Source organism: Lissotriton vulgaris, chromosome 4_1, assembly GCF_964263255.1.
Source record: "Lissotriton vulgaris chromosome 4_1, aLisVul1.2, whole genome shotgun sequence".
NCBI lineage: Eukaryota > Metazoa > Chordata > Amphibia > Caudata > Salamandridae > Lissotriton > Lissotriton vulgaris.
The window spans coordinates 1,752,043,903-1,752,057,063 of record NC_141691.1 but is presented as its reverse complement, the minus strand read 5'-3'; the positions used below and the strand labels follow the sequence as shown (position 1 = coordinate 1,752,057,063).

At 45.4% G+C, this 13,161-nt stretch overlaps 1 protein-coding gene across 1 annotated transcript in view; it reads right to left on the bottom strand.

Annotated features, from left to right (window-relative positions):
* The window catches only part of SPAG1 (sperm associated antigen 1), a 1,072,862-nt gene that overhangs the window by 553,185 nt on the left and 506,516 nt on the right, over positions 1-13,161 (bottom strand). Inside the window, exon 10 of the mRNA XM_086966056.1 lies at positions 5,782-5,899. Within this exon, the coding sequence (XP_086822182.1) occupies positions 5,782-5,899 (118 nt within the window). The remainder of the gene's footprint in view (positions 1-5,781; positions 5,900-13,161) is intronic.

The window sequence follows — 13,161 nt, the reverse complement described above, 5'->3', positions numbered from 1 at the left end:
TGGGGAAAGAAAACAAGAAGATGCACTCAGATTAGTGCTCTGGTTCCCAAAAGGTGGCACAAACAGGGGGGGGGGTGTGAAGGGAGGCAACACCAGTCAGTTTCTACGAAGGTGTGGGAGGAGAAGGCCGTCACCAGAGTGAGCAGGGGTTTACGCAGCGCGTCCCGCTAGGTCTCCCTACTGACTGTCTAGGTCCCCTGCTCTGTCTCGCCTACCGGCAATATCGCATTCAACCTCCTGAGTCCCCTGAAGCGACCACGCACCTGTTCTAGCCATGTTCCTCCTAGAACGGGGCGAGGCTCTCCGTGAAGCTGTTGGCCTCCTGGCTCTTCTTTCGCTGCCTCCACAGGTTCTCCGATGGCGGTTCTCTCTCTCTCACGCTGTTCTCCGGTCTCAAGATGTTCGTCCGTCTTCCTCCTTACGGGTCTCGAACGGGCTCTCATTGGTTCCCGAATCCTTTTCTTCTGACGACGCTCCGTTGTCCCACCTAAAGGGGGCGGGCCTGTCTCCTCATCGATCGGATCCTTAAAAGGCCAGCCATGTGGGGAAGCCTCAAGTCCGGGCAGACACACCTCCGATTCTGGCAGCTGGAGGGGAAAGAAATGGGCAGTTCCATGAGGCAGACAGGTATGGTCGGGGTCCGTGGAAAGAGGATCCTGACAAGGCTCACCATACTCGTTTTGCCAAATTGCTTCTGAACATTTTGGGGCATCAAAAACTACTGGAACTCGTCCAGCTTTCACAAATATCAGCATCAGTATTGCTCATGCTTTAAAGTTTATATTCAGAGAGGTCAACTCAATGCTTAGGACGACAATAGATCTGGAATCATACCTTTCTTGCCAGTAGACGTTGCTGTACTCTCATCGTTTGAGATTTTGAAGGCCTGGGAGTGATGTCATAGTCGCAGTTGGGGCAAATGGCCATGGTTATAGTTGAACCGGTCTTGCTAGGAGATGTTGTTATAGTTCCATTGTTGCTTTGTGGTGAAATTAAGTGGCTCATATAGTCGGTTGGAAAGTATCTGGGGAAGATATCCCTAAACAACTCTTTAAACATTCACCTTGGTCTTTCGTAAAATGCCACAATCATCCGGTGTGAAACCGGTTTACCACTGTAGAAAAAATATGATGTCTTTTTCTTTCAATGAAAATTAACTTTTGCCAGTGAATCACTATTTGACAGCTTCTACGCATGTTGTTCGTTATGATGAAGGTGAGGTGTCACTATGTCTGACCTCACCACTGCAGATTCTGAATCTGAGAACATGAAACCTGATGCAATGGGCATATCATCTTCTTCTGTCGCAACAGGTACAAGTGCAAGTACCTGCTTCCTTAATTACTATGTTGAGCAACATGGTTGCTGCATGGTCTACAGTGTTATCTGGATCCCTTAAAACTCCATTCAGGATTCAATATTGCCTTTGCTGACATTTATATTATACTAAAGTTGTCAAAGATGCAGTTTAACTAGTAGCAACTTGCTCTCCTTCTACAAAGGACGATTAATTAATTAATTTTCAGTCTGGTCACCATCCACATCTGTTTCAGCGTTTTCATCTCTTGTGACTGACTTTTCAACAGGCATTTTGATTTTGCAGCTTATGCATCAAAATCACTATCGCTGAAATAAGACGCCACCACATTGTGACTCTGGAGTCGCAACTGGTATTAGCATTGTGATTTCATAGTTATTAATCATCCACACTGACAGAGGAGAAATAATAAATGTTGGTTAGCCATGTGTGTTGACTTACGGACACTATTGTGTTATCTAACATCATTCCTCATACATCGAACTTATTTTATTTATTTTATTTTATTTATTTATTTATTTTATTTAAGAAGTTTTCTATAGCGCTGGCCAGACCCCAGGGTATCGGAGCGCTTTACAGTAGGTACAGCACAAGTAATCATCAGATACAGAGTAGAGGGGAGACATATCCACAGAGGAGCGCAAAAATGAAAGAGCAACACATTGTAGTAAATTACATTTTGTCTTCAAGGATCTTCCGAGTCTTAGAGCTGGAGCGGAGCTCGATGATTGTTAAATGCTTCCCTCTATCCACTTCCTAAGGAGCGGTTGAGGAACAGGGTTTTGAATTTTACAAAAGAGGGACCGGTTCTGATATGAGGGGGAATAGAATTCCAGATTTTGGGAGCGCTTCAGGTGAAAGATCGATCAGCAGTTTTTTTCTTTCTGGTCTTAGGTGGGATCAGTAGAAGGGAGTTTGAGCTTCTTGGGTTCCTGGACTGACCGGCTTTTTTGAGTTTTTTCGCCAGGTAATCTGGTTTGCCGGTGTGAAGGGCTTTGTGGGTGAGGCAGGCTGTTCTGAAGCTAATCCGCATTTCTGCTGGGAGCCATTTGAGTTCCTTGAGTGCGGGGGAGATAAGATCATATTTCTTGATACCGGTGATCATTCTGGCAGCCGCATGTAGCGTTGTTTTGATGGGAGCCAGGTGTGATTTTGGAATTCCTGAGAGGACTGCGTTCCCATAGTCCAATCTTGACAGAACCAGAGATTGGGTGGCCTGTTTGAGATCATTAGGCGGATTGTAGGGTTTTAATTTGTTCAGTAGTCAGAGGCTAAGTAACACACTTTTGGCCGAATTCTTAATGTGTCTCGTCATATTCAGTTTTGGATCAAGAGTGATGCCTAGGGATTTGACAGAATCCGCTAGAATAAGATTTCCATTAAGTGCATCGATGGCCTTTAACCACTCGGCAATTTGTGGGTTGTCTTCCTTATTTGAGATGAGGAGTGTCTCAGTCTTGTCAGGGTTAGGTTTCAGGTGGTTGCTTGTGAGCCACGTTGGACATCTTTCAAGACATCATTAAGTCTTTGTATGTCTTTGAGAGAGGTTGTTTCCAGATAGATCTGGGTTTCATCAGCGTGGGTTCCAAATATCGAAAATCGAAAATCGTGCCCGTATCGGTGTTCTTACAATCCGTGTTAGGTTCCCATCAAGTGTTTCTTTTAATTCAGCTAGAGTAATGCTGTGTCCGAGTATTCCCTCGCCATATCTGTTCCGCGTTGGAACCCATGTGTGGGTTGGAATTATCACCACACCTAAAAGCACGCAAAACGGAAACAATTAGCCTTGAGAAAGTCGCAGGAGCCACTACTTGTAGCGACGAAACGCGTTGGCTGTGGTGCTGTTTGGAGAAAAATCTAAATTAAAAACAAGACAAGAAGTTGACCTGGAATTTAAATTTATTGACTTACTTGTGCTTTTGTGTCTAAAAGTATATATATTGTTCTGAATAAGTTGTAATAAGCTGACATAATTACGTGTGCTTGGGAGTTAGATAATTCTTTTGGTGAGGGACTCGTCTCTCGGTTTATGGAATTTATGTGGTTTTCCATACCTTGGAGCACCGTACGAATACCTAACTATTAATATAAAGTGCAAATCTGAATCCTGAGCGCCATATAACCTATAATTAACCACGGTGCTATCTGTTGTTCTATTTCATCAGCGTAGAGATGGAAGTGAATGTTGGCTTTTCTGACTAGTTTGGAAAGAGGTTCCATGTAGATATTAAAGAGTTGCGGTGAAAGCACCTAGCCTTGAGGGACTCCTCTGTTGATTTGCTGGAGGTCGGAAGTAAAGTTTTTTATTTTTATTTTTTGTGTGTGGTTGTGGAGGAAGGAGGAGAACCATTTGAGGACTACCTCACCAAGGCCGTCTCTTTCTTGGAGAGTCCTTATGAGGAGTTTGTGATCAACAGTATCAAATGCTGCCGAGAGGTCAAGGAGAATGAGGAGGCAGCATTGATCGGAGTCTAGTGATCCATGTATATCGTCGATGATATTGAGAATCGCGGTTTCTGTGCTACAGCCTTTTCTGAAGCCAGACTGGTGGGGGTCCAGGAGGTTGATGTTGTCCAGGTGCTGGGTTAGTTGATGTAGTACGCATCTTTCAAGTGTTTTTGAGAGAAGGGGGAGGTTCGACACAGGTCTAAAATTGTTTAGAACCGTTACATCCAGTCCAGGTTTTTTCAACAGGGGTGTTACTTGACCCATTTTGAGGCAGTCAGGAACCACTCCGCTTTTCAGGGAGCTGTTTATGATCGTGCTCCAGAACGGAGCTAGAGCACGCTTCATTTCTTTGGTCAGTAGGGGAGGAATGGGATCAAGGACATGGGCTGAGGGTTTGGAGGTGGAGATCAGCGTGATTATCTCAGTTGACCACATTGGGTGGTGTTCTGAATCATTACATTTTATGACCTATGACTTGTCATCCCTGCTTCCTGTAGGGGGTAATATGTTTTTTTATTATGAACTAATGAATTCAGATTATGAACAATATTGTTTCCTCATGACTTTTTATTTGTTTGAATATACAGTTTGTGACTATAAGTTAACCTTGTTAATGCTTACAATTGCTTGTGCTCTGCAATATCATGACAAAGTCTGCTACTGTCACTAGCCACATGTAGAGTTCCTACACAATTTTCTCTGAACTTCATTAAAGAATAACTCTAATGCTGGGAGGAGGAGAGAAATGGAATTGATACCTTGTGAAGGACGAGGGGGGCACGGGATCAGCTAAGCAACTACGTGAATTCCGAAGAGGTTGAAAACAAGTAAGAACCGGTACTGTAAAAAAAGATTTAGCCTCCTGCGAGGGGCTTGCTCATGGAAATGTGATCCTTTGTAACTGTTATGTGACATGAATCAACTATCGAATAAAAACAGTTATAAAAAAGAATAACTCTAATGATGTGGTCTGATGTCCGGTGTTATAGGTGACCAAGACAATTCAGATTTGTGTTGCTTGAGACCATACCTTCTTGATTCCAAGGGACACTGTGCCTATAAGGTTGGTGGCCAGCCTGTGAACGCGGAGCATCGACCCCATGCAGGAGGCATTTATGATCAGTGGCTAAGGGACAGTCTGAGGGAATTTGAAGGTTCACATTTTTCACATATTGGTAGGAAATCCAAATGGAGGATCTTGTTAGCCCTCCTTAAAATGTTAGATATTTACTAACTGTTTAGATATCTAATACTTGTTTGTGCCAATGTTTTACTTATTATTACCATAGTAGCCTTGCTTTTGTTACTTTCTAGTTTAGTGTTAAATAAAGACTTGTAAATATATACTTGAGGTTGCCAACGACTTCCCAAAACATAGCTGGGGATCCCACAACTGCAGATTATCAGGCAGGCCTTAGGTGGGTTATATACTACTTTATCCTTGTGAACTATGCTCACAATAGAGTTGGTGAGACTAAGGCATGTTTTCCCTGCTCAACGGATTCATAGCTTGTCTGCATTTCTCCAAGAGCTAAGGGAAAACTAACTGGGGAAATGAAGGGTCAAAAAATCATTTACCTCTGTATACGTAAAAGATGGACTAGAGCACTGTGTTTAGGGCTTTTGCTTCTTTTTTATGACACAATGGTTACAGTCCAGAATATGTACAAAACTTAAGTAGGACAGTATGAAGGCACTATATGAATCTTAGCGACTGGAAATTCAGTATGCAAGGTGCTCATGAGTATGGGATGGCAAGCACTTAAATGTGACCAGTCACCTCAGTTACATGTGTGACAGTGATAGTTCTGTGGGAGGGAGCGCACAATTATGAGAAATCTATCTAACATCTGTGAAGCCAAATAATTGCTTTCCTAAGAAGAAAGGTACTGCAAGGAAAACTAGCATGTTATAGAAGGCTGTATATACAAAGCTCAATTCATAGACTCAACATATTAAAATTGAGTAGCAAGTGTTTATATTCAGACTTTTGTCTTTTTGGTCATTTTCCCCACCTTGTTTTTCTCCTTCTTCATCAGATCCTTCTATGTCTTGGATAAGAATTCTCCTTCCTTTTCCATTAGCGACATTCTCACAACTTTTCAGTTTTTCTTCTACTTCAGATAGAAGTTTCTGAAATTTTAACAAGATGAAAACAGGACACTGAGGTTCAAAATCTATAGAGTTGACATTAAGATGAACAACTAGAGCTATAACATTTTTCCAATTTATATCAAGCTTATCCATATGTAATCACTCACTGTAAAAAAAGGCAACATTACAAGATTCGGTATCTTGTTCAAGTCCTACTTTCGTAAGACTCCTCCACAATAAGGCATAAAACAAAAAAAATAAACACGGTATGAGTAAATGTAAGGAATCAATTCCTTTACCTCATAGTAAACCACATGCAGGTGTATGCCTTTTAGACTACATATAAAAGCACAACCATTGAGAGGTGATTTAAAGTGAGATTGAAGATAACAAACAACAAACCGTTAATGGATTACTTTGTCTGAAGTGGAATTAGCCCTGGTACCAAAATGAGAACAAGCATTACAAGAGGAGTAAGCAAAAAAGCATGTAGAATCGCAGTTCGATTTTCGCAGCTGGGAGGACTTCAAAGGCAAGATCAATTAGGCCCCTGGGTGCCAAAACAGGTGACAAGTACACAGAGGTGCAGTTACAAGTATGCGCTGTCTCACCTTGTGGTCGTGTAGCAACAGATGGGGGCCCAGGGTCAGGGCCGGTTCTAGGATTTTCGGGGTCCTGGGCAAAAAGGGAATTTGCAAGGCCCCTCGAATTCACATAAATGACACATTCAAAGCTCCAGAAAATGCTTTGTGCAGACTCCTCCTGGGCTGCAGCTCCTACTTTCAGCCTCCTACAAGCACCTCTTTTACAGCTTCTATCGAACTGAAGGTGTGAGAATTGTTTGAGGGCTGAAAGTTAAAACTGGGGAGGGGGGGCTAAAGTGCTAGACAGAGGGCTCCCTGCAGTGTCTCTGAATAGGCAGCTGGGCAGGAGGCCAAGTTGCAGGACAAACCTGCAAAATGTGTCTCCTTGCAACTGAGACAAGAGGAAGTGTCTCCCTCTCCTAGTCCTCCTCCCACCATCCCCGAGAGGCCCAGGGAGAGGGCCACCCTCCCATGGGCCTAATTCCAAGGAGACACCCTTCTTTCAGTTGGTTCCACAGGGGTACAAGAGATCTGGTTGTGTGTTGCACTGATGCAGGCCCCATGCTGGTCGGTTGAGTGTGAGGCCCTGGGCAGCTGCCCACACTGCCCATGCCTTGCGCCTGCCCTGTCCAGGGTCAAACTCCTCACGGATCAGAAGGCCAGCTAAAGTAGAGTGTCAGGGGCCCCCATATTAGGGTGCTGCCAGTGACTGAAAAGGGGGTGATATGGTCTTCCGGGAGGCCAGTCAAAAAGTTCAGGGCCAGGAGAAAGTGCATCAGCAGTGTTGGGGGGTCCGACGTGCCCTTCGCAGGCGTCACAGGGCCCTTTGCTGCCCCCACACTGCAGCACGGAACTCGCAGCTCATTCAGGCCCAGGAAGGTCAGGGCGAAGGGGTCCCAAGCAGTCCCTGCAAGGCGCAGGATAGCGATCAGGCCCCAAGCAGCCAAGCAGGTGAAGTCCTCCAACAGGGGCCCACCTATAGTCCCCGCCCACCTCCAGCGTCAAGACCAGCAGTCCAAGGTGGTGGGGAGAGTACCGCAGGGGGCCGGGATCCACATCCACCAGGGCAGGCCCATTCTGGTTCTCCTTTTATGCTCATAAACCAGAAGGATTTTGGGGAGTTGGAGGACATTCAGCTACAGCAATCCAGCATAAAGATCTTTTCCTATGGGGGCAGGAGGGTGGATGTTTTTGAGAAATTTGAGGGAAGTCTCGAGTTAAACGGGAACACTGCCACTGGACCCGTTTATGTTGTGAAAGAGGGTGCGAATCTGTTCGGATGGCAGGAACAAGGCGAGTTAGGAATAATCTTGCACCCTAATCATCCTGACAGGGTGTTATCTAGGCAGAAAATGAAAGGATCCAGTAATATGGTCCTGTCAACTTCTTCGTCCTGTACTGGGATGGTTGGGCATTTGATGGCTGATGAAAGGGTCCATAACTATCCTGAGGTGTTTAGTGAACATGCCCAAGCGATTGCCCATAGAGTACCATGAGTCTGCGAAATGAATTACTGATTGAGTTGAAAAGGTTGTGTGACATGGGCATAATTGAGCCCATCGATGGGTCTGAGTGGTTGGCACCCATAGTTTTGACATGCAAGGCTGACAAGTCCATGAGACTTTGTGTGGACTTGCGTGATCTTAACTCCAGCATTTGGATTGATCGCCAACCTTTGCCGAACATCAATGAAATGTTGCCAACGTTGGATGGTGCGAAGTTTTTCACTTCCTTGGACGTCTCTTCAACATATCATCAGGTTGAGTTGAGCTAGGCTTCCAGGCACCTCATGTCTTTTGTCACGCCCAAAGGGGCTTACCACTACATACGTATGCCTTTTGGTTTTGCGTCGGCATTTGTGGTATTCCAATGCCTGATGGGGAATTTATTTGGTAATACCATGGGGGTGGTGTTCTTCCAGGATGACATACTGATTTATGGGAAGACTAAATCCGAACACAATATGAGAGTGAAAGAGGTTCTGGATATTGTGAAATCGAGTGGATTAACTCTGAGGAGGGATAAGTGCAAATTTTTCCAGGAAGGTGTGGACTATTTGGGTCACCACATTTGAGTTAAGGATGTGGAGCCTAAGAGGAAAATCTTAGAGGCTATACAAAATGCTCCCAGACCTGTTGATAAGGACCAATTGTGTTCCTTTCTTGGATTGGTTCAGTATTAAGCCAAATTTGTAGGATATTTCTTTGATAAAATTGTGCGTTTGCACAATTTGTTGAAGAAGAACAACAGGTGTGTGAGGACAGTTTTGAATGTATCAAAAAGGAAATTGTGTAGGCCCGACCACTAAGCACATTTAACATCAACGATGTAACTATTGTGTCTGCTGATGCAAGCAATGTGGGTCTTGGTGCCATCCTCATGCAGAAAAGGCAAGGTGGTTCTGAGGAAACCTTTGCGTTTGCATCACACATGTTACAAGGGGCAGAAGGCACTTATTCCACCAGCGAAAGAGAGGCTTTGATGTAGTGGTGGGATGTGCAACATTTCAGGAATTTCCTTCGGGGAAACGTTTTTCTCCTCAGAACGGATCATAAGCCATTGGTGGATCTTTTCAAAACTAAAGAAGGCGACGGAACTACTCCACCCATTGCCAAGTGGCAGAACAGGCTGCAGTAATTTCATTACAAACTTGAGTATGTGGCTGGTGCTAAGAACTTCGTGGCTGATTGTCTATCGAGGTTACCCCAAATAGAAGCTACCGAAGGGGAGGAATCTATTGATGAGTTGGAGAGTGTGTGTTTGCTATCTTCTGTGAATGATGTGGCTAAGGGTGCTTTGTCTGAACAGGAATGGAGGAGTGCAGTGCTGGAAAATGTGGAGCGTTGGAACACTTTGTTCCCATTGGTTGGCCCAATTCGAAGGACACGCCCACGGAATTAATTCCATACAGGAGAGTTGGTGAAGAATTGTCCATGGAGGGGGTATCTTGCACAGGTGTGGTCAGTTAGTTGTCCCTAGCTGCACGCACATGAGGATTTTAGACCTAGCTTACGAGGGTCATCTGGGCATTCAGGCCATGAAACGGTGAGTAAGGGAAGATTTTTGGTGGCCAGAAGTTGACAGGGCTATTGAACACTGTGTTTGTGAATCCTGCATGTGTGTGCTTAGTGATAAGACCAAAGTCACATGTCCTTCTCCTGTGGCTCCTGTTGTTGTCAAGAATACCCCTTGGTGTAAACTTGGTTTCGACATTTCCAGACCTTTCAGAGTCACCGTTTGTTCAACCAAGTATGTTTTGGTGTTGAGGGACTACACGACAAAATGGCCAGAGATTAAGTGAATAAAGGAATGAATTAAGTAATTTGATATAGCGCGTATTACCCGTAGGTGTCTTAGCACTAAGTGAATCAAGGGCTGAGGAAGGAGCATCAAGCCGGGTTAGGTCTGAGTGACTTTGTTGTTTACAGGCGGAAATAGCCAGGTCTTTAGCTGCTTTCTGAATAACTGCAAGCAGGTGTTGGGACCGGAGGGCAAGCAGAAGGGAGTTCAATAACATCCTCCCCCCGACCCCCGGAATTTCAGTGTTCTACCGCCCCAGTTTACTTATTTGATTCTGGTAATCAGGACCATATGCGCCGAGCTAGTTCTGAGTGTTCTACTGGGTGCTTACCATTTAAATTGATCTTGAAAATAGAGTGGGCCAGTACATTAAAGAGCCTTGTGCATTAAGCACAGAGACTCAAATGAGATTCTGTTCTCCACCAGTAGCCAATGAAGGCTGTGTAACAGATAAGATACTGGTTTGAACTTAGGGATTTTCAAAAGGGTTCTGGCTACTGCATTTATTAGGGACTGCAATTTTTTCAACAGGTATTTCGAGGTGCCAAGATAGAGGGCATTGCAGCAGTCCAGTTTGGAGCTATGAGGGCCAGCATTACGGTCTTCTGAAGGTCCGTTGGGATGAAAGGGAGGATTTTTTTGAGAACTCGTAACATAAAATATCCCCCAGAGGTCACTACATAGATCTGAGCAGCGAAGCATATTTGGTGTAAAAAAATGACACCCAAACTTTTAGCCTTCTGCACCACCTTGGGCAGGTCACTAAGCTCCTGGGGCTACCAGGATGCATTCCAGAAGGATGTCTCTTTCCCAAAGAGCAGCACCTCCGTTTTATCTGAATTCAATTTGAGACAATTCTCCTTCATCTAGCTTGCAACTACAGCCATGCAACTTCAGAAATTGTTAGCATCATTTTCAAACTGAGAAAAGACGGACACCACTATCTGTGCGTCATCTGCTTTAGACAGTAAGGTCAGGCCGAAGCTCATAATAAGCTTCACCAGGGGGTGACATACATGTTAAAAAGAGTGAGGCTGAGCGCCGATCCCTGCGGCACCCCAGAAGGGAGGGAAAAGGGCTGGATTTTACATTTCCCAACTCGACCCACTGTTGCCTATTTTCGAGAAATGAGCTCAGCAGAGATAGTGCAGTGCTCCTAAAGCCTAGGGAGTGCAGGCGTTTCATAAGAAGTAGGTGGTGGACCATATCAAAGGCAACAGAGAGATCAAGTAGAATTAATGCAGCTCTGCCTCCCTTGCCCACTCTCAATCTAATTTCTTCCGATGCAGCCACCAGTACAGTGGTCCGCTCTAAACCCGTACTGAGTGGGGTCCAGCAATTGATTGGTGTCCAGAAATGTTAGAATTTCCACATTCATAGCCTTCTCTAACACCTTAGCTGGGAAATTGGTCTGTAACTGCCACCAGCTTGGGGTTCAAGAAGGGTTTCTTCACCAAAGGAAGAATAGAGGCATTTTTCCAAATGTCAGGGTAGTGCCCCAAACTCAGTACTTGGTTCAGTTGATCTTTAAGTGGCCCAACCACCAGACTACCCAGCTTATTGATGATCCCCGGAGGGCAAGGGTCAGAGGGGGGCCCCAGACTTGATGGAACTCATGAGGCTGATTGTTTTATCCCATGTGAGAAGAGAAAACGTTTCAAAGGTGGGAGATACCTCGCGAGTCGTAAATGTACCCAAGTTCGAGGCCTCTTCCAAATTAAAGATAAGGTCAGTGCTAGGAGACTGCTAAGAGAATACCTGAAAGATAGAGTTGTCCTTACATTGGAAGAAATCTGCAAGCTTGTTGCAGAAAGGTTCGTCCAGGACAAAGGAATTGCTGTTGCTCCAGTTCGACAAATATTTAACCGTTTTAAAAAGTTCCTTGGAGGAATTTGCTGCTAGTGTAATTTTCCCTGCGAAAAAAATTCGTTTTTTCGGAATGAGATCTTTATACTCCACAATGGTTTTTTTGTATGTGGCTTTTTTCCGGGGAAATAATCTACCCTTCAAAGCGCTCTTCGCGCCTGCACCTCAGCTGTGCTGCTTTCAAAGCCGGTGAGAACCAAGGAGCAGATGGATTTTTCCTATGACTCTTCAGCGTTTTCACAGTTTGTGGACACTGCGAATGCTGAAGCGGTGATCAAGTTTGTTAAGGAGGTGTTCCTCAGAAAGGGATTTCCAGAAGGAATTGGTGATGCATAATGGGACACAATTGGTGTCCAGGGAGATGGAAAGTCTTCTAGTGGAGAATGGCATCAGACATGTCCTAACGTTCCTTTACCACCCGCACAGCAATGGTTTAGTGGAGCGCTTAAACCGTGTGATTAAGGATCGACTACAATTAGCTCTTGTGAATGGCTTGTGTTGGAGGAAAGCAGTAGAGGACATGTTGTGGACTACACCTCACATCAGTACTGGAGTTTCTCCTTTTACGCTTTTGAGAGGTGGAGTTGCTGGATCTAAATTGAACAAGGATCGGATGACCAGGAAGTCAGTAGAAAAGGGGAAGTTGGAAGGTGTGGTGGACGTGAGATCTGCTGTGCAGAAGAAGTACGGCACCAGAGATGTGTGTGGCAGGTGTATCCCCCACTCAGAGTCTGCGTCCTTTCACGTGGCAATCCAGAGAGGCAAGGGGAGAGCAAGGGGGCCGGGAACAGTAGACCTGTCCAGAAGTATACAATGGTCACTGTGGGCGCTGCAGAGTCCTTCACTGTTTGGGCTCCTCAGCACGGCACCCGCAGCTCAATGAGGTCCGCTAAGAGAGGGTAAGCGGGGCCTGTGGAGGAGCCCTTATCCCCATTGGTGGTGGCATAGCAAGTAGGCCTCAGGGTGCCGCACCTGAGAGTGTTCAGGAGGGAGCCAGCACCTGGCCTCCAAATCAGCACCAAGCCGAACAGGACTGCAGCCAGTTGGCCGTAAGATGGCGGTCGGGATCCGACGGGCTTCCAGGCCGAGGGAGATGAACTCGCCCCAGGACGTCTGGTCAAGGTGTATGCTCGCCTCCGATTGTCCCAAGCAATGTCTACGGACCGTGTGTGCCCAAAAGTGATGGTAGGTGACAGCCCGAAGCCAAAAATGTTCAATAACGACGAGTGGGAGCTGGAGCCTGAGTGAGGCATGTCATACTCCATCCCGCACCAGGCCACGCCCCCGTAAACGCACAAATAATGGCAGCATAGACATGTCAGTTATTGGGGAACTCTTCAAAACTAATCTGGGCTTTGTCTTCCTTCCACAGGTCAGAGCACTGAGCCTCTAAATTCAACTAATGAACTTCCTAGATCTTCCATCAGCATCAGCCAGGGACTTGTTGGGAGATCTGGGTCTGATGTCAGCAACAATATCAAATTACCCGGTCCTGGTTTCATCTGCATCTGAAACCCTTGGTGACTCATCTTTATCTCACTTGAGACCAGA